The 23,078-nt window shown below is 36.0% G+C and overlaps 1 protein-coding gene across 21 annotated transcripts in view; it reads right to left on the minus strand.

Moving 5' to 3' along the window:
* LOC135127974 (ankyrin-3-like) overlaps positions 1-23,078 on the minus strand; it is a 188,828-nt gene that overhangs the window by 22,889 nt on the left and 142,861 nt on the right. The window contains exon 2 of one of the 21 annotated variants that reach the window (XM_064054704.1): positions 104-2,040. The exons of 19 other annotated variants lie outside the window; for them this stretch is intronic. In XM_064054704.1, the coding sequence (XP_063910774.1) occupies positions 104-1,925 (1,822 nt within the window). In that variant the 5' untranslated portion in view covers positions 1,926-2,040. Of the gene's footprint in view, positions 1-103; positions 2,041-2,325; positions 4,335-23,078 lie in introns of those variants that run through there. One more of the 21 variants, XM_064054703.1, reaches the window with a different exon arrangement.

The raw sequence follows: 23,078 nt of genomic DNA on the forward strand, positions 1-23,078 counted from the left end.
AAGTACCTTACCTGTCCACCACCCAGTAGTAACACCGTAAACTAAGCAAGTCTCAAGCAGTATTTACCTTAACCTTTGGCAAAGAATTTGACTGTGGTTTTACCTCTCATTGATCCCCAATTGAAATAATCGTACAAATCCGCTCCTCCATTCTCGTCTGATATTTCCTCAACGTCAGTATGGTTGTGGTAGAAGGAACCTCCTTTCAAATACATGATTTCATTAGGAGAATTCCAGTCCAGCTTCTGAGTAGTTTCTATGTGAACCTTTGAAGATCTTTGCTGATCTAAATGTTTAGAAAATTCACTTGGAACTTCCACCTCAGTGTAAGCATCTTCATCAGCTGATGCTACAAGATCTTCCACATCAGTGAGATTAGGGCTTGTTGTAAGAACTTTCGCTTTTACAACATTAATGCGATTTTTAGTAGTAGAACTGCTGTTAGAATCTCTTGAAGAAATAGTGGTACCGTTTGCTTCTTTTATGTAATACGGAGTTAACGAGCGCTCACTAACATCGTAAACAACATTCTGTCTTTTCAGTGGTGACTTGTTGGAATCACTGAGATAAAAGTCTTCAGTGTCGGTCACAGCAGATTCTTTTAGAGAAACTACGTGCAAGGATTTGTTTTTAGTCTTTTTGGATCGTCTTGGGCCAACATCAATTGCTAAATCTTCAGTGTCCGTCAGTACCTCTGTGTCTTTTTTAGGTAAATTAAGCTTGTTTTCTCCGTAATGGACACTAGTACTATCGTAGAACTTAATATCGGGAGTAGGTCCCCGTTCATATTCGTCAACGTTCAATAAACCGTCGTCTGGAAGAAATTCTACATCGGTAAGACCGTCAGCGTATTCATCATTGCTCAAACTATATTTGACTGTATCATCCAGTGGTTGTATCTTTGTTGTTGGTACTAGAGATTTATTTTCGCTTAATAGTACGACAGTGCGAACTGGAGGTGGCAACACGACTTCTATAATATCAAATTCTGTTTGCTCGTCTTCTATTGAGTCAGTGTCTGTCTCTGTGGTCGTGGAATTTTCTTTCACAGACGCAGTTTCGTCATCGTCACTCTTTTTTTGGATAGTTGCTTTAACGTTTTTCATGTCGGTTAAAATAGCCACAGTTTTGTTTTGTTTTTGATGAGATTGCGTTTTCAAGAAGACTTCGTCTTCCATCTCGCCATCGGATTCGAAACCGGCCCAACTATTCTGTTGCTTTAAACAAGTAGGATGCGATAGAGACTTTTTCATCCCAGAATAACACTTATCCATATCAAAAGTACCCCCACTTTCTTTATTTTTATGACAACCCTTAAATTTTCTCCTTTTCGTTTTTGATTTTTTTATCAATGACGCTTTTTCATTGTCAGAAGGAATAGATTCAACGTCTGTCAGTTCACTCGCGTCCAATACAGGACACTCAAGATTCTGACTTTGTTGTTGCTTCAAGTCAGTGGAAATGTTAGTGTAATTAGAATGGTAGTCATCGAAGCTGATATTTGCATCTGGAACATCATCAAAATCAAGCTCATTTTCCGTATCTATGTCGTCAACATCAGTCACACCCTCATCTAGAGATAAATTTAACAAACTGTCACTCTTGATTTTGCAACTTTGAGACAGGTTGCCGAAAGTTCCGGCAACACTTTCTTCAAAGTTAGAAGCATCCAGATGCAAATCGTCAACCGAAACAGTTTGAATTTTTTCATCGCTATCTATATCCGAAGCATCTAGATCCTCTACGTCTGTCGTGAGGCCACTATCTTTAATTTTGATTTTCAAGTGAGACTTGACTGGGTTCAAATTTAATTCGTCTAAATCTTCTACATCGGTTAAGGTCTCGCAAATATTGTTCGTCGATGAAGCCCATTCGTTAGATTCTGAGGTTATGGCAATTTGAGGTATAGTGAAATTATCTGACATTTTACTCGTCGTTGACTTCCTCGAAAATTATAGATAGGTAACTGTCGGACTTTGACAGTTTTTCGTAGAAAAGATACTCCTTCAGATCGAGATAATCTCTCTGGATGATAGTCTCCTGCATAAAAAAACAATCGTCAGTCATTACTGCCGCCCTAGAACATCATGTGTCCCTTGTTTGCCGCAATACTTACCGTTAAACCGTCTTTAGTGAACATAGTCTTATTCTTATTCTATAAGCTACACTAAATAAGTACTAGTTTGGGCATTTTCGCAAGCAATAAAAAAAACTAAAAATGCGACTAAACTGAAAGGTTTTATACCTCTTTACGTGTCTCTATTCGGAAAGCCATGCTGTGGGATGACATCGCTTTAGTGTCAGGCAACACAAAAGTCGCGGTACCTGATCTTGTATCATCCTCATCGTCTCTTTCCTCATAATCAAACTGATACTTGATCCTCGACGGTGATACAACTCTTACATCCAGTATAGGTGAGAGCCTCTCTTCAGCACTCGGACCCATTTCTTGGTACTGAGACATAACCAACTGTCTAGGGATGGCGCAAATGTCTTCCTCAACAATCTCTGCGCAAGGGATGATGTCTGATATACGATGGTCTGATTCGTGGATGGACTCTAGAGACTTTCGTTTCCTCGGGGATGTCGGAGATACCGACCGAAAACGGCCATTGGCATCCGAACTTACATCGTGGTCGGAAGGGGAACTGGGTAAAGCGACGGATTCAGAAAGACTGGAATCAGTAGTGTCGATCAACGACACTTCTGTCTCGTTTTTTAAAGCACTTGCAAGTTTTCGAAGGTTTTCGTAAGGTTGTCGATAAATCACTTCGATAGACCCTGTATAGTTCTGTGTCCTGGTAAACACTTCAGAAGTCATCACTTTGGTACCATTAGCGGAACGTACCCGAACGGGACTTCCTGGAAGAGACGTGGGACTCACGCTTTTGCTCTCCTTTGCAATCATCTCTTGACAACTTGAAGGTATCACAGATTGACTTCGAATACGATCCGAAAATTGAACAACCTTTTCGGGCTCAATCACGTCCGGAATTTTATCTCTTTCCTTCTTTGCCTGGTCGATTATGACTGCTCGCTTGAGCTTAGTTGGAGAAGCACTGGGCTTAGGGCTATCTCGTACGAATATAACCTCACTTTTTTGTAAGGTTCTGGTTTTGCTTTCAGAATGGCTCATTTTAATAGTCTTAGATTTAGCTTCGGCATATTTATTGCTATCAATCGGTGCAGTCTTCGGTTCTTTCTTTCTGGGCGACTTGGGTGGGGTTTCTTCGGGTTTTTTCGTTTTGCTTTTCACTGGCGTCCCTTCTTTCGAACTGACCACCTTCCGTTCTGACGAAATTGTAGTACGTTGATATGTATGTCTTTGCGCGTAGGTGCTTTCAATTCTACGAGTTTCAGTTCTAGATTTCAAACTACTTTTCAAATTTTCGTTAAAGCGATCCATTTCTTTTTTATTCTTTGCACCTCTTTGCACAGTCTTTTCTTTCTCCTTAACTTGTCTGTCAATTTTCATGTCACGTGATACAGTTGACTGCATGTAACCGTGTACTCGCGTGTCGTACTTGCGGACGGTACGAACCGGAGTCGTTTCTGATTCTTTCTGCATTCTCGATTTGCTTTTCAAATAAGCATGCGTAGTTCTAGATTCTGTAGTTGTGCTTGAGGGCCTCACAAGTTTTGGTATGCCCGAAGTTTGTGGCTTCTTTGACGTCGTTGTCGTTCTAGTGAGTCTCGTCTTGTGCACAAATTTATCATCATCGGAACTCACGTCTGCGTCGCTTTCGGCCTTAAAAGATCTGAGTTTAGGGCTCGCTTTAGTAATTTTCTTTTTGGGTTTGGGTACTTTCGTTATTTCGCCGGTTTTCGACTTCACCTTTTCTTTGGCCTTAGACTTGCGTTCGTCTATCAAAATTTCTGGTGTATCCTTGCGATAATCACTGTCCCCGGCTTCAAAACCGTTCTGTAAAGTTACTTCTATTATATCATCTGTCATCACAACAATGGGTTCTGTTTCAATTTGAGGTACTTCCGGTATAGAAGACGGGTATGAATCACTTCTAGCCCTTGTGGTGTCATGGAGCGAGCTAGTGTCAATTCTCATTGAAGAATCGGTTTCAGAAAATATCAATTCGGCATCGGTTTCAGATAATTTCGTGGAATCACTGTGTAAACCTGAACTTAAGTAAGAAACTTCGTCGGAGGTAATATAATCGTCAATCGTGGTACTGTCGTGAGTGAAATCGACTTTTTTGTGAAAAGAAGATAAATATGTACTATCGTAATCTAGCTGACTAGTGGCAGTCATAGCAGTAGCTTCTAATTTACTATCAGAAATAAGGGGTTTAGGAATCATTCGCTCTACTTCCAAATATTCAGTACCTTTTTGGGTGGACTCCGTTGGCGCAGTAGGAACTTCCGTTACTGTTGAGGTAGAGTCAAATACTTTTGATATGGAAGATAATTCTTTTTGCATTATAATTGATTTCTGTCCTATAAATGAAGAAAGATTTGATGATTCTGAGTCCGTATCTACTATGGAAGCTCTAGATGAAGATAACGTTTCGAGTTGTACTTTTTCATCCGGAAGAGTTGGAGATATAAAATCTGATTTTGAAAGAGGTTCAGGAACATCTTTTACGGAATAAACTTTACTCATTGACTGTTTATCAATAATAGCTGTAGACATTTCTTGTAAATATGTTTGCGTAGAAGTTCTAGTTGATGACAAATCAAAATATTCTTCATCGTGCAGTTCCTTCTCACTTAATTGTACTATTCTCGACATTTTTGATTCGTGTTCACTAAGTGCATCCGACACAAACCCTTCATCGGTGTCATATTGCTTTTTGAGAGCCAAAATTTTTCCAGCACCCTCTAACCGTGCTACTACACTTCTTTTCTCAAATGCTGAATCTATACCGCTCAATTTAGTTTCTTTTGAATGAATTTCTTCAAATTCCTTGGTTGTATCAGTTTTACCATCTAAATAGATGTCCAATGCTTTTTCATCTGCTGTTAGTTCGTGATCTACATCAGTTTTGTATTTTAAGAGGTGCGACGTCTTATGGATGTCATCGGTACTTCTCCTATCAAATTCGGAAACTATATGTTTTTCTCTCGATTTACGCTGAACTTCTATTGACTTTTCATAAACATCCATTCTCGATACATGTGAGGACATTTTTTTTGAAATGTATTTCGATTTAGTTTGAACTTCAGTTTTTGTCCTGCTACCGTGAAGAGAAGTTAACTTTTTAGCGTCAGGTGTACACACATCTCTGTCGATTACGACATCATCAGGTGATTCGATCTCTGTGGTTCTACTCATCAATGTTAAATCAGTAGACTTCCTTGCTTCTGTAGTCTGAATATCAGCAGACTCATCTTCAGAAACTTTAAACTTACTTCTAAGAAAATGTTCCGCCGACTTTATTTCACTTCTGCTTGAAATGTCAGACGTGGTTGACACTTCGCTGTGGTAGAAAATTTTCTTCGATAATTTAGCTTCATCCTTGACCTTCAATTCCTTTGGAATTTCACTGGTCGGAGATTCATCTTTTGGAGAAGGAACCATTTCTTCTTCCCTCACAATCTTTGTTAATAATATTTCCTCCTTTAATTCCTCTCTTTCAAATTCCGGTCTAACTTCGATTTCACTGGAAACTTCTGAAGCTGGAGGTTTCGCTTTTGGCGAAGGAATCTTTTCATCTTCCTTATGAATATCTTTTACTGCTAGTTCCGTTTCTAATTTGATTTCCTTTACTTTCACTCCATCTATGACTCCGGTTTGAGTTGGGATTTGAGGAATGAGAGATTTGTCTTTTGGAGAAACGATATTTTCTTCCTCTTCAACAAAATCGATTATTGCTCTTTCCTCAGTTGACTTACTTTCCCTTATCTCCACCCCTTCTATAACTCTAATTTCAATTGGGATTTCACGAGAGGCAGATTTGAATTTCGGAGAAGTAATCTTTTCTTTTTTCACTATTACTGCTATTTCCTCCTTTAATTTGATTTCAGGAGCGGTAGATTTGTCTTTCGGAGAAGAAATTTTTTCCACCCACTCAACTTCTTTTTCCGTTGATTCCTCCCTTTCTTCAACTCCCTCTAGCTTAACTTCCTCTTTGATTTTGATTTCTGTTGGAACTTTTGGAGTGGGAGATTTGTCTCTTGGAGAAGGAACCTTTTCCTCTTTTTCAACAACTTCTTTTACTGGTAATTCCTCCTTTTTTTTAACTTCCTCAACTTTGGCTTCTTCGAGTTTGATTTCTGCGGGAATTTCAGGAGTTGGAGATTTGTCTTTTGGAGAAGGAACCTTTTCCTCTTTTTCAACAAACTCTTTTACTGGTGATTCCTCCTTTTCTTTAATTTCCTCTAATTCAACTTCTTCTTTGAGTTTGATTTCAGTTGGAATTTCAGGAGTGGGAGATTTGTGTTTTGGAACCTTTTCCTCTTTTTCAACAACATCTTTTACTGGCGATTCCTCCTTTTCTTTAATTTCTTCTGCTTTAACTTCTTCTTTGAGTTTGATTTCAGTTGGAATTTCAGGAGTGGGAGATTTGTCTTTTGGAGAAGGAACTTTTTCCTCTTTTTCAACAACCTCTTTTACTGGTGATTCCTCCTTTTCTTTAATTTCCTCTACTTCAATTTCTTCTACTTTAACTTCTTCTTTGAGTTTGATTTCAGTTGGAATTTCAGGAGTGGGAGATTTCGCTTTTGGAGAAGGAATCTTTTCCTCTTTTTCAACAACCTCTTTTACTGGTGATTCCTCCTTTTCTTTAATTTCTTCTGCTTTAACTTCTTCTTTGAGTTTGATTTCTGTTGTAATTTCAGGAATGGGAGATTTGTCTTTTGGAGAAGGAACCTTTTCCTCTTTTTCAACAACCTCTTTTACTGGTGATTCCTCCTTTTCTTTAATTTCCTCTACTTGAACTTCTTCAACTTTAATTTCTTCTTTGAGTTTGATTTCTGTTGGAATTTCAGGAGCGGGAGATTTGTCTTTTGGAGAAGGAACCATTTTCTCTTTTTCAACAACCTCTTTTACTGGTGATTCCTCCTTTTCTTTAATTTCCTCTACTTGAACTTCTTCAACTTTAATTTCTTCTTTGAGTTTGATTTCTGTTGGAATTTCAGGAGCGGGAGATTTGTCTTTTGGAGAAGGAACCTTTTCCTCTTTTTCAACAACCTCTTTTACTGGTGATTCCTCCTTTTCTTTAATTTCCTCTACATCAATTTCTTCTACTTTAACTTCTTCTTTGAGTTTGATTTCAGTTGGAATTTCAGGAGTGGGAGATTTCGCTTTTGGAGAAGGAATCTTTTCCTCTTTTTCAACAACTTCTTTTACTGGTGATTCCTCCTTTTCTTTAGTTTCCTCTACTTTAACTTCTTCTTTGAGTTTGATTTCAGTTGGAATTTCAGGAGTGGGAGATTTGTCTTTTGGAGAAGGAACTTTTTCCTCTTTTTCAACAACCTGTTTCACTGGTGATTCCTCTTTTTCTTTAATTTCCTCTACTTTAACTTCTTCTTTGAGTTTGATTTCAGTTGGAATTTCAGGAGTGGGAGATTTCTCTTTTGGAGAAGGAACTTTTTCCTCTTTTTCAACAACCTCTTTTACTGGTGATTCCTCCTTTTCTTTAATTTCCTCTACTTTAACTTCTTCTTTGAGTTTGACTTCAGTTGGAATTTCAGGAGTGGGAGATTTGTCTTTTGGAGAAGGAACCTTTTCCTCTTTTTCAACAACCTGTTTCACTGGTGATTCCTCTTTTTCTTTAATTTCCTCTACTTTAACTTCTTCTTTGAGTTTGATTTCAGTTGGAATTTCAGGAGTGGGAGATTTCTCTTTTGGAGAAGGAACTTTTTCCTCTTTTTCAACAACCTCTTTTACTGGTGATTCCTCCTTTTCTTTAATTTCCTCTACTTTAACTTCTTCTTTGAGTTTGACTTCAGTTGGAATTTCAGGAGTGGGAGATTTGTCTTTTGGAGAAGGAACCTTTTCCTCTTTTTCAACAACCTCTTTTCCTGGTGATTCCTCCTTTTCTTTAATTTCCTCTACTTCAAATTCTTCTACTTTAACTGCTTCTTTGAGTTTGATTTCAGTTGGAATCTCAGAAGTGGGAGATTTGTCTTTTGGAGAAGGAACCTTTTCCTCTTTTTCAACAACCTGTTTCACTGGTGATTCCTCTTTTTCTTTAATTTCCTCTACTTTAACTTCTTCTTTGAGTTTGATTTTAGTTGGAATTTCAGGAGTGGGAGATTTCTCTTTTGGAGAAGGAACTTTTTCCTCTTTTTCAACAACCTCTTTTACTGGTGATTCCTCCTTTTCTTTAATTTCCTCTACTTTAACTTCTTCTTTGAGTTTGACTTCAGTTGGAATTTCAGGAGTGGGAGATTTGTCTTTTGGAGAAGGAACCTTTTCCTCTTTTTCAACAACCTCTTTTACTGGTGATTCCTCCTTCTCTTTCATTTCTTCTACTTCAACTTCTTCTACTTTAACTTCTTCTTTGAGTTTGATTTCTGTTGGAATTTCCGGAGTCGGAGATTTGTCTTTTGGAGAAGGAACCTTTTCCTCTTTTTCGACAACCTCTTTGACTGGTGATTCCTCCTTTTCTTCAATTTCTTCTACTTTAACTTCTTCTTTGAGTTTGATTTCAGTTGGAATTTCAGGAGTGGGAGATTTGTCTTTTGGAGAAGGAACCTTTTCCTCTTTTTCAACAACCTCTTTTACTGGTGATTCCTCCTTTTCTTTAATTTCCTCTACTTCAACTTCTTCTACTTTAACTTCTTCTTTGAGTTTGATTTCAGTTGGAATTTCAGGAGTGGGATATTTGTCTTTTGGAGAAGGAACCTTTTCCTCTTTTTCAACAACCTCTTTTACTGGTGATTCCTCCTTTTCTTTAATTTCGTCTACTTTAACTTCTTCTTTGAGTTTGACTTCAGTTGGAATTTCAGGAGTGGGAGATTTCTCTTTTGGAGAAGGAACTTTTTCCTCTTTTCCAAGAAACTCTTTTACTATTAATTCCTCCTTTACTTTAACTTCTTCTTTGAGTTTGATTTCTGTTGGAATTTCCGGAGTGGGAGATTTGTCTTTTGGAGAAGGAACCTTTTCCTCTTTTTCAACAACTTCTTTTACTATTATTTCCTCCTTTACTTTAACTTCTTCTTTGAGTTTAACTTCAGTTGGAATTTCAGGAGTGGGAGATTTCTCTTTTGGAGACGGAACTTTTTCCTCTTTTTCAACAACCTCTTTTACTGGTGATTCCTCCTTTTCTTTAATTTCCTTTACTTGAACTTCTTCCACTTTAATTTCTTCTTTGAGTTTGATTTCAGTTGGAATTTCAGGAGTGGGAGATTTCTCTTTTGGAGAAGGAACTTTTTCCTCTTTTACAAGAAACTCTTTTACTATTAATTCCTCCTTTACTTTCACTTCTTCTTTGAGTTTGATTTCTGTTGGAATTTCCGGAGTGGGAGATGTGTCTTTTGGAGAAGGAACCTTTTCCTCTTTTTCAACAACCTCTTTTACTATTATTTCCTCCTTTACTTTAACTTCTTCTTTGAGTTTAACTTCAGTTGGAATTTCAGGAGTGGGAAATTTCTCTTTTGGAGACGGAACTTTTTCCTCTTTTTCAACAACCTCTTTTACTGGTGATTCCTCCTTTTCTTTAATTTCCTTTACTTGAACTTCTTCCACTTTAATTTCTTCTTTGAGTTTGATTTCTGTTGGAATTTCCGGAGTGGGAGATTTGTCTTTTGGAGAAGGAACCTTTTCCTCTTTTTCAACAACCTCTTTTACTATTATTTCCTCCTTTACTTTAACTTCTTCTTTGAGTTTGATTTCAGTTGGAATTTCAGGAGTGGGAGATTTGTCTTTTGGAGAAGGAACCTTTTCCTCTTTTTCGACAACCTCTTTTACTGGTGATTCCTCCTTTTCTTTAATTTCATCTACTTTAACTTCTTCTTTGAGTTTGATTTCAGTTGGAATTACAGGAGTGGGAGATTTGTCTTTTGGAGAAGGAACCTTTTCCTCTTTTTCAACAGCCTCTTTTACTATTATTTCCTCCTTTACTTTAACTTCTTCTTTGAGTTTGATTTCTGTTGGAATTTCCGGAGTCGGAGATTTCTCTTTTGGAGCAGGAACTTTTTCCTCTTTTTCAACAACCTCTTTTACTGGTGATTCCTCCTTTTCTTTAATTTCCTTTACTTGAATTTCTTCCACTTTAATTTCTTCTTTGAGTTTGATTTCAGTTGGAATTTCAGGAGTGGGAGATTTCTCTTTTGGAGAAGGAACTTTTTCCTCTTTTACAAGAAACTCTTTTACTATTAATTCCTCCTTTACTTTAACTTCTTCTTTGAGTTTGATTTCTGTTGGAATTTCCGGAGTGGGAGATTTGTCTTTTGGAGAAGGAACCTTTTCCTCTTTTTCAACAACCTCTTTTACTATTATTTCCTCCTTTACTTTAACTTCTTCTTTGAGTTTAACTTCAGTTGGAATTTCAGGAGTGGGAGATTTCTCTTTTGGAGACGGAACTTTTTCCTCTTTTTCAACAACCTCTTTTACTGGTGATTCCTCCTTTTCTTTAATTACCTTTACTTGAACTTCTTCCACTTTAATTTCTTCTTTGAGTTTGATTTCTGTTGGAATTTCCGGAGTGGGAGATTTGTCTTTTGGAGAAGGAACCTTTTCCTCTTTTTCAACAACCTCTTTTACTATTATTTCCTCCTTTACTTTAACTTCTTCTTTGAGTTTGATTTCAGTTGGAATTTCAGGAGTGGGAGATTTGTCTTTTGGAGAAGGAACCTTTTCCTCTTTTTCGACAACCTCTTTTACTGGTGATTCCTCCTCTTCTTTAATTTCATCTACTTTAACTTCTTCTTTGAGTTTGATTTCAGTTGGAATTTCAGGAGTTGGAGATTTGTCTTTCGGAGAAGGAATCTTTTCCTCTTTTTCAACAACTTCTTTTACTGGTGATTCCTCCTTTTCTTTAATTTCCTCTACTTGAACTTCTTCCACTTTAATTTCTTCTTTGAGTTTGATTTCAGTTGGAATTTCAGGAGTGGGAGATTTGTCTTTTGGAGAAGGAACCTTTTCCTCTTTTTCAACAACCTCTTTTACTGGTGATTCCTCCTTTTCTTTAATTTCGTCTACTTTAACTTCTTCTTTGAGTTTGATTTCAGTTGGAATTTCAGGAGTCGGAGATTTCTCTTTTGGAGAAGGAACTTTTTCCTCTTTTTCAACAACCTCTTTTACTGGTGATTCCTCTTTTTCTTTAATTTCCTCTACTTCAACTTCTTCTACTTTAACTTCTTCTTTGAGTTTGATTTCAGTTGGAATTTCAGGAGTGGGAGATTTCTCTTTTGGAGAAGGAACTTTTTCCTCTTTTTCAACAACCTCTTTTACTATTGTTTCCTCCTTTACCTTAACTTCTTCTTTGAGTTTGATTTCTGTTGGAATTTCCGGAGTGGGAGATTTGTCTTTTGGAGAAGGAACCTTTTCCTCTTTTTCAACAACCTCTTTTACTGGTGATTCCTCCTTTTCTTTAATTTCGTCTACTTTAACTTCTTCTTTGGGTTTAATTTCAGTTGGAATTTCAGGAGTGGGAGACTTCTCTTTTGGAGAAGGAACTTTTTCCTCTTTTACAACAAACTCTTTTACTATTAATTCCTCCTTTACTTTAACTTCTTCTTTGAGTTTGATTTCAGTTGGAATTTCAGGAGTGGGAGATTTGTCTTTTGGAGAAGGAACCTTTTCCTCTTTTTCAACAACCTCTTTTACTGGTGATTCCTCCTTTTCTTTAATTTCGTCTACTTTAACTTCTTCTTTGAGTTTGATTTCTGTTGGAATTTCCGGAGTGGGAGATTTGTCTTTTGGAGAAGGAACCTTTTCCTCTTTTTCAACAACCTCTTTTACTGGTGATTCCTCCTTTTCTTTAATTTCGTCTACTTTAACTTCTTCTTTAAGTTTAACTTCAGTTGGAATTTCAGGAGTTGGAGATTTGTCTTTTGTAGAAGGAATCTGTTCCTCTTTTTCAACAACCTCTTTTACTGGTGATTCCTCCTTTTCTTTAATTTCGTCCACTTTAACTTCTTCTTTGGGTTTAATTTCAGTTGGAATTTCAGGAGTGGGAGATTTCTCTTTTGGAGAAGGAACTTTTTCCTCTTTTACAACAAACTCTTTTACTATTAATTCCTCCTTTACTTTAACTTCTTCTTTGAGTTTGATTTCTGTTGGAATTTCCGGAGTGGGAGATTTGTCTTTTGGAGAAGGAACCTTTTCCTCTTTTTCAACAACCTCTGTTACTGGTGATTCCTCCTTTTCTTTAATTTCTTCTACTTTAACTTCTTCTTTGAGTTTGACTTCAGTTGGAATTTCAGGAGTGGGAGATTTGTCTTTTGGAGAAGGAACCTTTTCCTCTTTTTCAACAACCTCTTTTCCTGGTGATTCCTCCTTTTCTTTAATTTCCTCTACTTCAAATTCTTCTACTTTAACTGCTTCTTTGAGTTTGATTTCAGTTGGAATCTCAGAAGTGGGAGATTTGTCTTTTGGAGAAGGAACCTTTTCCTCTTTTTCAACAACCTGTTTCACTGGTGATTCCTCTTTTTCTTTAATTTCCTCTACTTTAACTTCTTCTTTGACTTTGATTTTAGTTGGAATTTCAGGAGTGGGAGATTTCTCTTTTGGAGAAGGAACTTTTTCCTCTTTTTCAACAACCTCTTTTACTGGTGATTCCTCCTTTTCTTTAATTTCCTCTACTTTAACTTCTTCTTTGAGTTTGACTTCAGTTGGAATTTCAGGAGTGGGAGATTTGTCTTTTGGAGAAGGAACCTTTTCCTCTTTTTCAACAACCTCTTTTACTGGTGATTCCTCCTTCTCTTTCATTTCTTCTACTTCAACTTCTTCTACTTTAACTTCTTCTTTGAGTTTGATTTCTGTTGGAATTTCCGGAGTCGGAGATTTGTCTTTTGGAGAAGGAACCTTTTCCTCTTTTTCGACAACCTCTTTGACTGGTGATTCCTCCTTTTCTTCAATTTCTTCTACTTTAACTTCTTCTTTGATTTTGATTTCAGTTGGAATTTCAGGAGTGGGAGATTTGTCTTTTGGAGAAGGAACCTTTTCCTCTTTTTCAACAACCTCTTTTACTGGTGATTCCTCCTTTTCTTTAATTTCCTCAACTTCAACTTCTTCTACTTTAACTTCTTCTTTGAGTTTGATTTCAGTTGGAATTTCAGGAGTGGGATATTTGTCTTTTGGAGAAGGAACCTTTTCTTTAATTTCGTCTACTTTAACTTCTTCTTTGAGTTTGACTTCAGTTGGAATTTCAGGAGTGGGAGATTTCTCTTTTGGAGAAGGAACTTTTTCCTCTTTTCCAAGAAACTCTTTTACTATTAATTCCTCCTTTACTTTAACTTCTTCTTTGAGTTTGATTTCTGTTGGAATTTCCGGAGTGGGAGATTTGTCTTTTGGAGAAGGAACCTTTTCCTCTTTTTCAACAACTTCTTTTACTATTATTTCCTCCTTTACTTTAACTTCTTCTTTGAGTTTAACTTCAGTTGGAATTTCAGGGGTGGGAGATTTCTCTTTTGGAGACGGAACTTTTTCCTCTTTTTCAACAACCTCTTTTACTGGTGATTCCTCCTTTTCTTTAATTTCGTCTACTTTAACTTCTTCTTTGAGTTTGACTTCAGTTGGAATTTCAGGAGTGGGAGATTTCTCTTTTGGAGAAGGAACTTTTTCCTCTTTTCCAAGAAACTCTTTTACTATTAATTCCTCCTTTACTTTAATTTCTTCTTTGAGTTTGATTTCTGTTGGAATTTCCGGAGTGGGAGATTTGTCTTTTGGAGAAGGAACCTTTTCCTCTTTTTCAACAACCTCTTTTACTATTATTTCCTCCTTTACTTTAACTTCTTCTTTGAGTTTGATTTCAGTTGGAATTTCAGGAGTGGGAGATTTGTCTTTTGGGGAAGGAACCTTTTCCTCTTTTTCGACAACCTCTTTTACTGGTGATTCCTCCTTTTCTTTAATTTCATCTACTTTAACTTCTTCTTTGAGTTTGATTTCAGTTGGAATTACAGGAGTGGGAGATTTGTCTTTTGGAGAAGGAACCTTTTCCTCTTTTTCAACAACCTCTTTTACTGGTGATTCCTCTTTTTCTTTAATTTCCTCTACTTCAACTTCTTCTACTTTAACTTCTACTTTGAGTTTGATTTCTGTTGGAATTTCCGGAGTGGGAGATTTGTCTTTTGGAGAAGGAACCTTTTCCTCTTTTTCAACAACCTCTTTTACTATTATTTCCTCCTTTACTTTAACTTCTTCTTTGAGTTTGATTTCAGTTGGAATTTCAGGAGTGGGAGATTTGTCTTTTGGAGAAGGAACCTTTTCCTCTTTTTCGACCTCTTTTACTGGTGATTCCTCATTTTCTTTAATTTCATCTACTTTAACTTCTTCTTTGAGTTTGATTTCAGTTGGAATTTCAGGAGTTGGAGATTTGTCTTTCGGAGAAGGAATCTTTTCCTCTTTTTCAACAACTTCTTTTACTGGTGATTCCTCCTTTTCTTTAATTTCCTCTACTTGAACTTCTTCCACTTTAATTTCTTCTTTGAGTTTGATTTCAGTTGGAATTTCAGGAGTGGGAGATTTGTCTTTTGGAGAAGGAACCTTTTCCTCTTTTTCAACAACCTCTTTTACTGGTGATTCCTCCTTTTCTTTAATTTCGTCTACTTTAACTTCTTCTTTGAGTTTGATTTCAGTTGGAATTTCAGGAGTCGGAGATTTCTCTTTTGGAGAAGGAACTTTTTCCTCTTTTTCAACAACCTCTTTTACTATTAATTCCTCCTTTACTTTAATTTCTTCTTTGAGTTTGATTTCTGTTGGAATTTCCGGAGTGGGAGATTTGTCTTTTGGAGAAGGAACCTTTTCCTCTTTTTCAACAACCTCTTTTACTATTATTTCCTCCTTTACTTTAACTTCTTCTTTGAGTTTGATTTCAGTTGGAATTTCAGGAGTGGGAGATTTGTCTTTTGGAGAAGGAACCTTTTCCTCTTTTTCGACAACCTCTTTTACTGGTGATTCCTCCTTTTCTTTAATTTCATCTACTTTAACTTCTTCTTTGAGTTTGATTTCAGTTGGAATTACAGGAGTGGGAGATTTGTCTTTTGGAGAAGGAACCTTTTCCTCTTTTTCAACAACCTCTTTTACTGGTGATTCCTCTTTTTCTTTAATTTCCTCTACTTCAACTTCTTCTACTTTAACTTCTACTTTGAGTTTGATTTCAGTTGGAATTTCAGGAGTGGGAGATTTCTCTTTTGGAGAAGGAACTTTTTCCTCTTTTTCAACAACCTCTTTTACTATTATTTCCTCCTTTACCTTAACTTCTTCTTTGAGTTTGATTTCTGTTGGAATTTCCGGAGTGGGAGATTTGTCTTTTGGAGAAGGAACCTTTTCCTCTTTTTCAACAACCTCTTTTACTGGTGATTCCTCCTTTTCTTTAATTTCGTCTACTTTAACTTCTTCTTTGGGTTTAATTTCAGTTGGAATTTCAGGAGTGGGAGATTTCTCTTTTGGAGAAGGAACTTTTTCCTCTTTTACAACAAACTCTTTTACTATTAATTCCTCCTTTACTTTAACTTCTTCTTTGAGTTTGATTTCAGTTGGAATTTCAGGAGTGGGAGATTTGTCTTTTGGAGAAGGAACCTTTTCCTCTTTTTCAACAACCTCTTTTACTGGTGATTCCTCCTTTTCTTTAATTTCGTCTACTTTAACTTCTTCTTTGAGTTTGATTTCTGTTGGAATTTCCGGAGTGGGAGATTTGTCTTTTGGAGAAGGAACCTTTTCCTCTTTTTCAACAACCTCTTTTACTGGTGATTCCTCCTTTTCTTTAATTTCGTCTACTTTAACTTCTTCTTTAAGTTTAACTTCAGTTGGAATTTCAGGAGTTGGAGATTTGTCTTTTGTAGAAGGAATCTTTTCCTCTTTTTCAACAACCTCTTTTACTGGTGATTCCTCCTTTTCTTTAATTTCGTCCACTTTAACTTCTTCTTTGGGTTTAATTTCAGTTGGAATTTCAGGAGTGGGAGATTTCTCTTTTGGAGAAGGAACTTTTTCCTCTTTTACAACAAACTCTTTTACTATTAATTCCTCCTTTACTTTAACTTCTTCTTTGAGTTTGATTTCTGTTGGAATTTCCGGAGTGGGAGATTTGTCTTTTGGAGAAGGAACCTTTTCCTCTTTTTCAACAACCTCTGTTACTGGTGATTCCTCCTTTTCTTTAATTTCTTCTACTTTAACTTCTTCTTTGAGTTTGATTTCAGTTGGAATTTCAGGAGTGGGAGATTTGTCTTTTGGAGAAGGAACCTTTTCCTCTTTTTCAACAGCCTCTTTTACTATTATTTCCTCCTTTACTTTAACTTCTTCTTTGAGTTTGATTTCTGTTGGAATTTCCGGAGTCGGAGATTTCTCTTTTGGAGAAGGAACTTTTTCCTCTTTTTCAACAACCTCTTTTACTGGTGATTCCTCCTTTTCTTTAATTTCCTCTACTTCAACTTCTTCTACTTTAACTTCTTCTTTGAGTTTGATTTCTGTTGGAATTTCAGGAGTGGGAGATTTCTCTTTTGGAGAAGGAACTTTTTCCTCTTTTTCAACAACCTCTTTTACTATTATTTCCTCCTTTACCTTAACTTCTTCTTTGAGTTTGATTTCAGTTGGAATTTCAGGAGTGGGAGATTTGTCTTTTGGAGAAGGGACCTTTTCCTCTTTTTCAACAACCTCTTTTACTGGTGATTCCTCCTTTTCTTTAATTTCGTCTACTTTAACTTCTTCTTTGAGTTTGATTTCTGTTGGAATTTCCGGAGTGGGAGATTTGTCTTTTGGAGAAGGAACCTTTTCCTCTTTTTCAACAACCTCTTTTACTGGTGATTCCTCCTTTTCTTTAATTTCGTCTACTTTAACTTCTTCTTTAAGTTTAACTTCAGTTGGAATTTCAGGAGTTGGAGATTTGTCTTTTGGAGAAGGAATCTTTTCCTCTTTTTCAACAACCTCTTTTACTGGTGATTCCTCCTTTTCTTTAATTTCCTCTACTTGAACTTCTTCCACTTTAATTTCTTCTTTGAGTTTGATTTCAGTTGGAATTTCAGGAGTGGGAGATTTGTCTTTTGGAGAAGGAACCTTTTCCTCTTTTTCAACAACCTCTTTTACTGGTGATTCCTCCTTTTCTTTAATTTCGTCTACTTTAACTTCTTCTTTGGGTTTAATTTCAGTTGGAATTTCAGGAGTGGGAGATTTCTCTTTTGGAGAAGGAACTTTTTCCTCTTTTACAACAAACTCTTTTACTATTAATTCCTCCTTTACTTTAACTTCTTCTTTGAGTTTGATTTCTGTTGGAATTTCAGGAGTTGGAGATTTGTCTTTTGTAGAAGGAATCTTTTCCTCTTTTTCAACAACCTCTTTTACTGGTGATTCCTCCTTTTCTTTAATTTCCTCTACTTGAATTTCTTCCACTTTAATTTCTTCTTTGAGTTTGATTTCAGTTGGAATTTCAGGAGAGGGAGATTTGTCTTTTGGAGAAGGAACCTTTTCCTCTTTTTCAACAACCTCTTTTACTGGTGATTCCTCCTTTTCTTTAATTTCGTCTACTTTAACTTCTTCTTTGGGTTTAATTTCAGTTGGAATTTCAGGAGTGGGAGATTTCTCTTTTGGAGAAGGAACTTTTTCCTCTTTTACAACAAACTCTTTTACTATTAATTCCTCCTTTACTTTAACTTCTTCTTTGAGTTTGATTTCTGTTGGAATTTCCGGAGCGGGAGATTTGTCTTTTGGAGAAGGAACCTTTTCCTCTTTTTCAACAACCTCTTTTACTGGTGATTCCTCCTTTTCTTTAATTTCTTCTACTTTAACTTCTTCTTTGAGTTTGATTTCAGTTGGAATTTCAGGAGTGGGAGATTTGTCTTTTGGAGAAGGAACCTTTTCCTCTTTTTCAACAGCCTCTTTTACTATTATTTCCTCCTTTACTTTAACTTCTTCTTTGAGTTTGATTTCTGTTGGAATTTCCATTGTCGGAGATTTCTCTTTTGGAGAAGGAACTTTTTCCTCTTTTTCAACAACCTCTTTTACTGGTGATTCCTCCTTTTCTTTAATTTCCTCTACTTCAACTTCTTCTACTTTAACTTCTTCTTTGAGTTTGATTTCTGTTGGAATTTCAGGAGTGGGAGATTTCTCTTTTGGAGAAGGAACTTTTTCCTCTTTTTCAACAACCTCTTTTACTGGTGATTCCTCCTTTTCTTTAATTTCCTTTACTTGAACTTCTTCCACTTTAATTTCTTCTTTGAGTTTGATTTCTGTTGGAATTTCCGGAGTGGGAGATTTGTCTTTTGGAGAAGGAACCTTTTCCTCTTTTTCAACAACCTCTTTTACTATTATTTCCTCCTTTACTTTAACTTCTTCTTTGAGTTTGATTTCAGTTGGAATTTCAGGAGTGGGAGATTTGTCTTTTGGAGAAGGAACCTTTTCCTCTTTTTCGACAACCTCTTTTACTGGTGATTCCTCCTTTTCTTTAATTTCATCTACTTTAACTTCTTCTTTGAGTTTGATTTCAGTTGGAATTACAGGAGTGGGAGATTTGTCTTTTGGAGAAGGAACCTTTTCCTCTTTTTCAACAGCCTCTTTTACTATTATTTCCTCCTTTACTTTAACTTCTTCTTTGAGTTTGATTTCTGTTGGAATTTCCGGAGTCGGAGATTTCTCTTTTGGAGAAGGAACTTTTTCCTCTTTTTCAACAACCTCTTTTACTGGTGATTCCCCTTTTTCTTTAATTTCCTCTACTTCAACTTCTTCTACTTTAACTTCTTCTTTGAGTTTGATTTCAGTTGGAATTTCAGGAGTGGGAGATTTCTCTTTTGGAGAAGGAACTTTTTCCTCTTTTTCAACAACCTCTTTTACTATTATTTCCTCCTTTACCTTAACTTCTTCTTTGAGTTTGATTTCTGTTGGAATTTCCGGAGTGGGAGATTTGTCTTTTGGAGAAGGAACCTTTTCCTCTTTTTCAACAACCTCTTTTACTGGTGATTCCTCCTTTTCTTTAATTTCGTCTACTTTAACTTCTTCTTTAAGTTTAACTTCAGTTGGAATTTCAGGAGTTGGAGATTTGTCTTTTGGAGAAGGAATCTTTTCCTCTTTTTCAACAACCTCTTTTACTGGTGATTCCTCCTTTTCTTTAATTTCCTCTACTTCAACTTCTTCTACTTTAACTTCTTCTTTGAGTTTGATTTCTGTTGGAATTTCAGGAGTGGGAGATTTCTCTTTTGGAGAAGGAACTTTTTCCTCTTTTTCAACAACCTCTTTTACTATTATTTCCTCCTTTACCTTAACTTCTTCTTTGAGTTTGATTTCAGTTGGAATTTCAGGAGTGGGAAATTTGTCTTTTGGAGAAGGAACCTTTTCCTCTTTTTCAACAACCTCTTTTACTGGTGATTCCTCCTTTTCTTTAATTTCGTCTACTTTAACTTCTTCTTTGAGTTTGATTTCTGTTGGAATTTCCGGAGTGGGAGATTTGTCTTTTGGAGAAGGAACCTTTTCCTCTTTTTCAACAACCTCTTTTACTGGTGATTCCTCCTTTTCTTTAATTTCGCCTACTTTAACTTCTTCTTTAAGTTTAACTTCAGTTGGAATTTCAGGAGTTGGAGATTTGTCTTTTGGAGAAGGAATCTTTTCCTCTTTTTCAACAACCTCTTTTACTGGTGATTCCTCCTTTTCTTTAATTTCCTCTACTTGAACTTCTTCCACTTTAATTTCTTCTTTGAGTTTGATTTCAGTTGGAATTTCAGGAGTGGGAGATTTGTCTTTTGGAGAAGGAACCTTTTCCTCTTTTTCAACAACCTCTTTTACTGGTGATTCCTCCTTTTCTTTAATTTCGTCTACTTTAACTTCTTCTTTGGGTTTAATTTCAGTTGGAATTTCAGGAGTGGGAGATTTCTCTTTTGGAGAAGGAACTTTTTCCTCTTTTACAACAAACTCTTTTACTATTAATTCCTCCTTTACTTTAACTTCTTCTTTGAGTTTGATTTCAGTTGGAATTTCAGGAGTGGGAGATTTCTCTTTTGGAGAAGGAACTTTTTCCTCTTTTACAAGAAACTCTTTTACTATTAATTCCTCCTTTCCTTTAACTTCTTCTTTGAGTTTGATTTCTGTTGGAATTTCCGGAGTGGGAGATTTGTCTTTTGGAGAAGGAACCTTTTCCTCTTTTTCAACAACCTCTTTTACTATTATTTCCTCCTTTACTTTAACTTCTTCTTTGAGTTTAACTTCAGTTGGAATTTCAGGAGTGGGAGATTTCTCTTTTGGAGACGGAACTTTTTCCTCTTTTTCAACAACCTCTTTTACTGGTGATTCCTCCTTTTCTTTAATTTCCTTTACTTGAACTTCTTCCACTTTAATTTCTTCTTTGAGTTTGATTTCTGTTGGAATTTCCGGAGTGGGAGATTTGTCTTTTGGAGAAGGAACCTTTTCCTCTTTTTCGACAACCTCTTTTACTGGTGATTCCTCCTTTTCTTTAATTTCATCTACTTTAACTTCTTCTTTGAGTTTGATTTCAGTTGGAATTACAGGAGTGGGAGATTTGTCTTTTGGAGAAGGAACCTTTTCCTCTTTTTCAACAGCCTCTTTTACTATTATTTCCTCCTTTACTTTAACTTCTTCTTTGAGTTTGATTTCTGTTGGAATTTCCGGAGTCGGAGATTTCTCTTTTGGAGAAGGAACTTTTTCCTCTTTTTCAACAACCTCTTTTACTGGTGATTCCTCTTTTTCTTTAATTTCCTCTACTTCAACTTCTTCTACTTTAACTTCTTCTTTGAGTTTGATTTCAGTTGGAATTTCAGGAGTGGGAGATTTCTCTTTTGGAGAAGGAACTTTTTCCTCTTTTTCAACAACCTCTTTTACTATTATTTCCTCCTTTACCTTAATTTCTTCTTTGAGTTTGATTTCTGTTGGAATTTCCGGAGTGGGAAATTTGTCTTTTGGAGAAGGAACCTTTTCCTCTTTTTCAACAACCTCTTTTACTGGTGATTCCTCCTTTTCTTTAATTTCGTCTACTTTAACTTCTTCTTTAAGTTTAACTTCAGTTGGAATTTCAGGAGTTGGAGATTTGTCTTTTGGAGAAGGAATCTTTTCCTCTTTTTCAACAACCTCTTTTACTGGTGATTCCTCCTTTTCTTTAATTTCCTCTACTTGAACTTCTTCCACTTTAATTTCTTCTTTGAGTTTGATTTCAGTTGGAATTTCAGGAGTGGGAGATTTGTCTTTTGGAGAAGGAACCTTTTCCTCTTTTTCAACAACCTCTTTTACTGGTGATTCCTCCTTTTCTTTAATTTCGTCTACTTTAACTTCTTCTTTGGGTTTAATTTCAGTTGGAATTTCAGGAGTGGGAGATTTCTCTTTTGGAGAAGGAACTTTTTCCTCTTTTACAACAAACTCTTTTACTATTAATTCCTCCTTTACTTTAACTTCTTCTTTGAGTTTGATTTCAGTTGGAATTTCAGGAGTGGGAGATTTGTCTTTTGGAGAAGGAACCTTTTCCTCTTTTTCAACAACGTCTTTTACTGGTGATTCCTCCTTTTCTTTAATTTCGTCTACTTTAACTTCTTCTTTGAGTTTGATTTCTGTTGGAATTTCCGGAGTGGGAGATTTGTCTTTTGGAGAAGGAACCTTTTCCTCTTTTTCAACAACCTCTTTTACTGGTGATTCCTCCTTTTCTTTAATTTCGTCTAATTTAACTTCTTCTTTAAGTTTAACTTCAGTTGGAATTTCAGGAGTTGGAGATTTGTCTTTTGTAGAAGGAATCTTTTCCTCTTTTTCAACAACCTCTTTTACTGGTGATTCCTCCTTTTCTTTAATTTCCTCTACTTGAATTTCTTCCACTTTAATTTCTTCTTTGAGTTTGATTTCAGTTGGAATTTCAGGAGAGGGAGATTTGTCTTTTGGAGAAGGAACCTTTTCCTCTTTTTCAACAACCTCTTTTACTGGTGATTCCTCCTTTTCTTTAATTTCGTCCACTTTAACTTCTTCTTTGGGTTTAATTTCAGTTGGAATTTCAGGAGTGGGAGATTTCTCTTTTGGAGAAGGAACTTTTTCCTCTTTTACAACAAACTCTTTTACTATTAATTCCTCCTTTACTTTAACTTCTTCTTTGAGTTTGATTTCTGTTGGAATTTCCGGAGTGGGAGATTTGTCTTTTGGAGAAGGAACCTTTTCCTCTTTTTCAACAACCTCTGTTACTGGTGATTCCTCCTTTTCTTTGATTTCTTCTACTTTAACTTCTTCTTTGAGTTTGATTTCAGTTGGAATTTCAGGAGTGGGAGATTTGTCTTTTGGAGAAGGAACCTTTTCCTCTTTTTCAACATCCTCTTTTACTATTATTTCCTCCTTTACTTTAACTTCTTCTTTGAGTTTGATTTCTGTTGGAATTTCCGGAGTCGGAGATTTCTCTTTTGGAGAAGGAACTTTTTCCTCTTTTTCAACAACCTCTTTTACTGGTGATTCCTCCTTTTCTTTAATTTCCTCTACTTCAACTTCTTCTACTTTAACTTCTTCTTTGAGTTTGATTTCTGTTGGAATTTCAGGAGTGGGAGATTTCTCTTTTGGAGAAGGAACTTTTTCCTCTTTTTCAACAACCTCTTTTACTATTATTTCCTCCTTTACCTTAACTTCTTCTTTGAGTTTGATTTCAGTTGGAATTTCAGGAGTGGGAGATTTGTCTTTTGGAGAAGGAACCTTTTCCTCTTTTTCAACAACCTCTTTTACTGGTGATTCCTCCTTTTCTTTAATTTCGTCTACTTTAACTTCTTTTTTGAGTTTGATTTCTGTTGGAATTTCCGGAGTGGGAGATTTGTCTTTTGGAGAAGGAACCTTTTCCTCTTTTTCAACAACCTCTTTTACTGGTGATTCCTCCTTTTCTTTAATTTCGTCTACTTTCACTTCTTCTTTAAGTTTAACTTCAGTTGGAATTTCAGGAGTTGGAGATTTGTCTTTTGGAGAAGGAATCTTTTCCTCTTTTTCAACAACCTCTTTTACTGGTGATTCCTCCTTTTCTTTAATTTCCTCTACTTGAACTTCTTCCGCTTTAATTTCTTCTTTGAGT

The sequence above is a fragment of the Zophobas morio genome, unplaced genomic scaffold (genome assembly GCF_036711695.1).
Source record: "Zophobas morio isolate AGI-343-1 ecotype UQ-CSIRO unplaced genomic scaffold, CSIRO_AGI_Zmor_V1 ptg000012l, whole genome shotgun sequence".
Lineage (NCBI taxonomy): Eukaryota > Metazoa > Arthropoda > Insecta > Coleoptera > Tenebrionidae > Zophobas > Zophobas morio.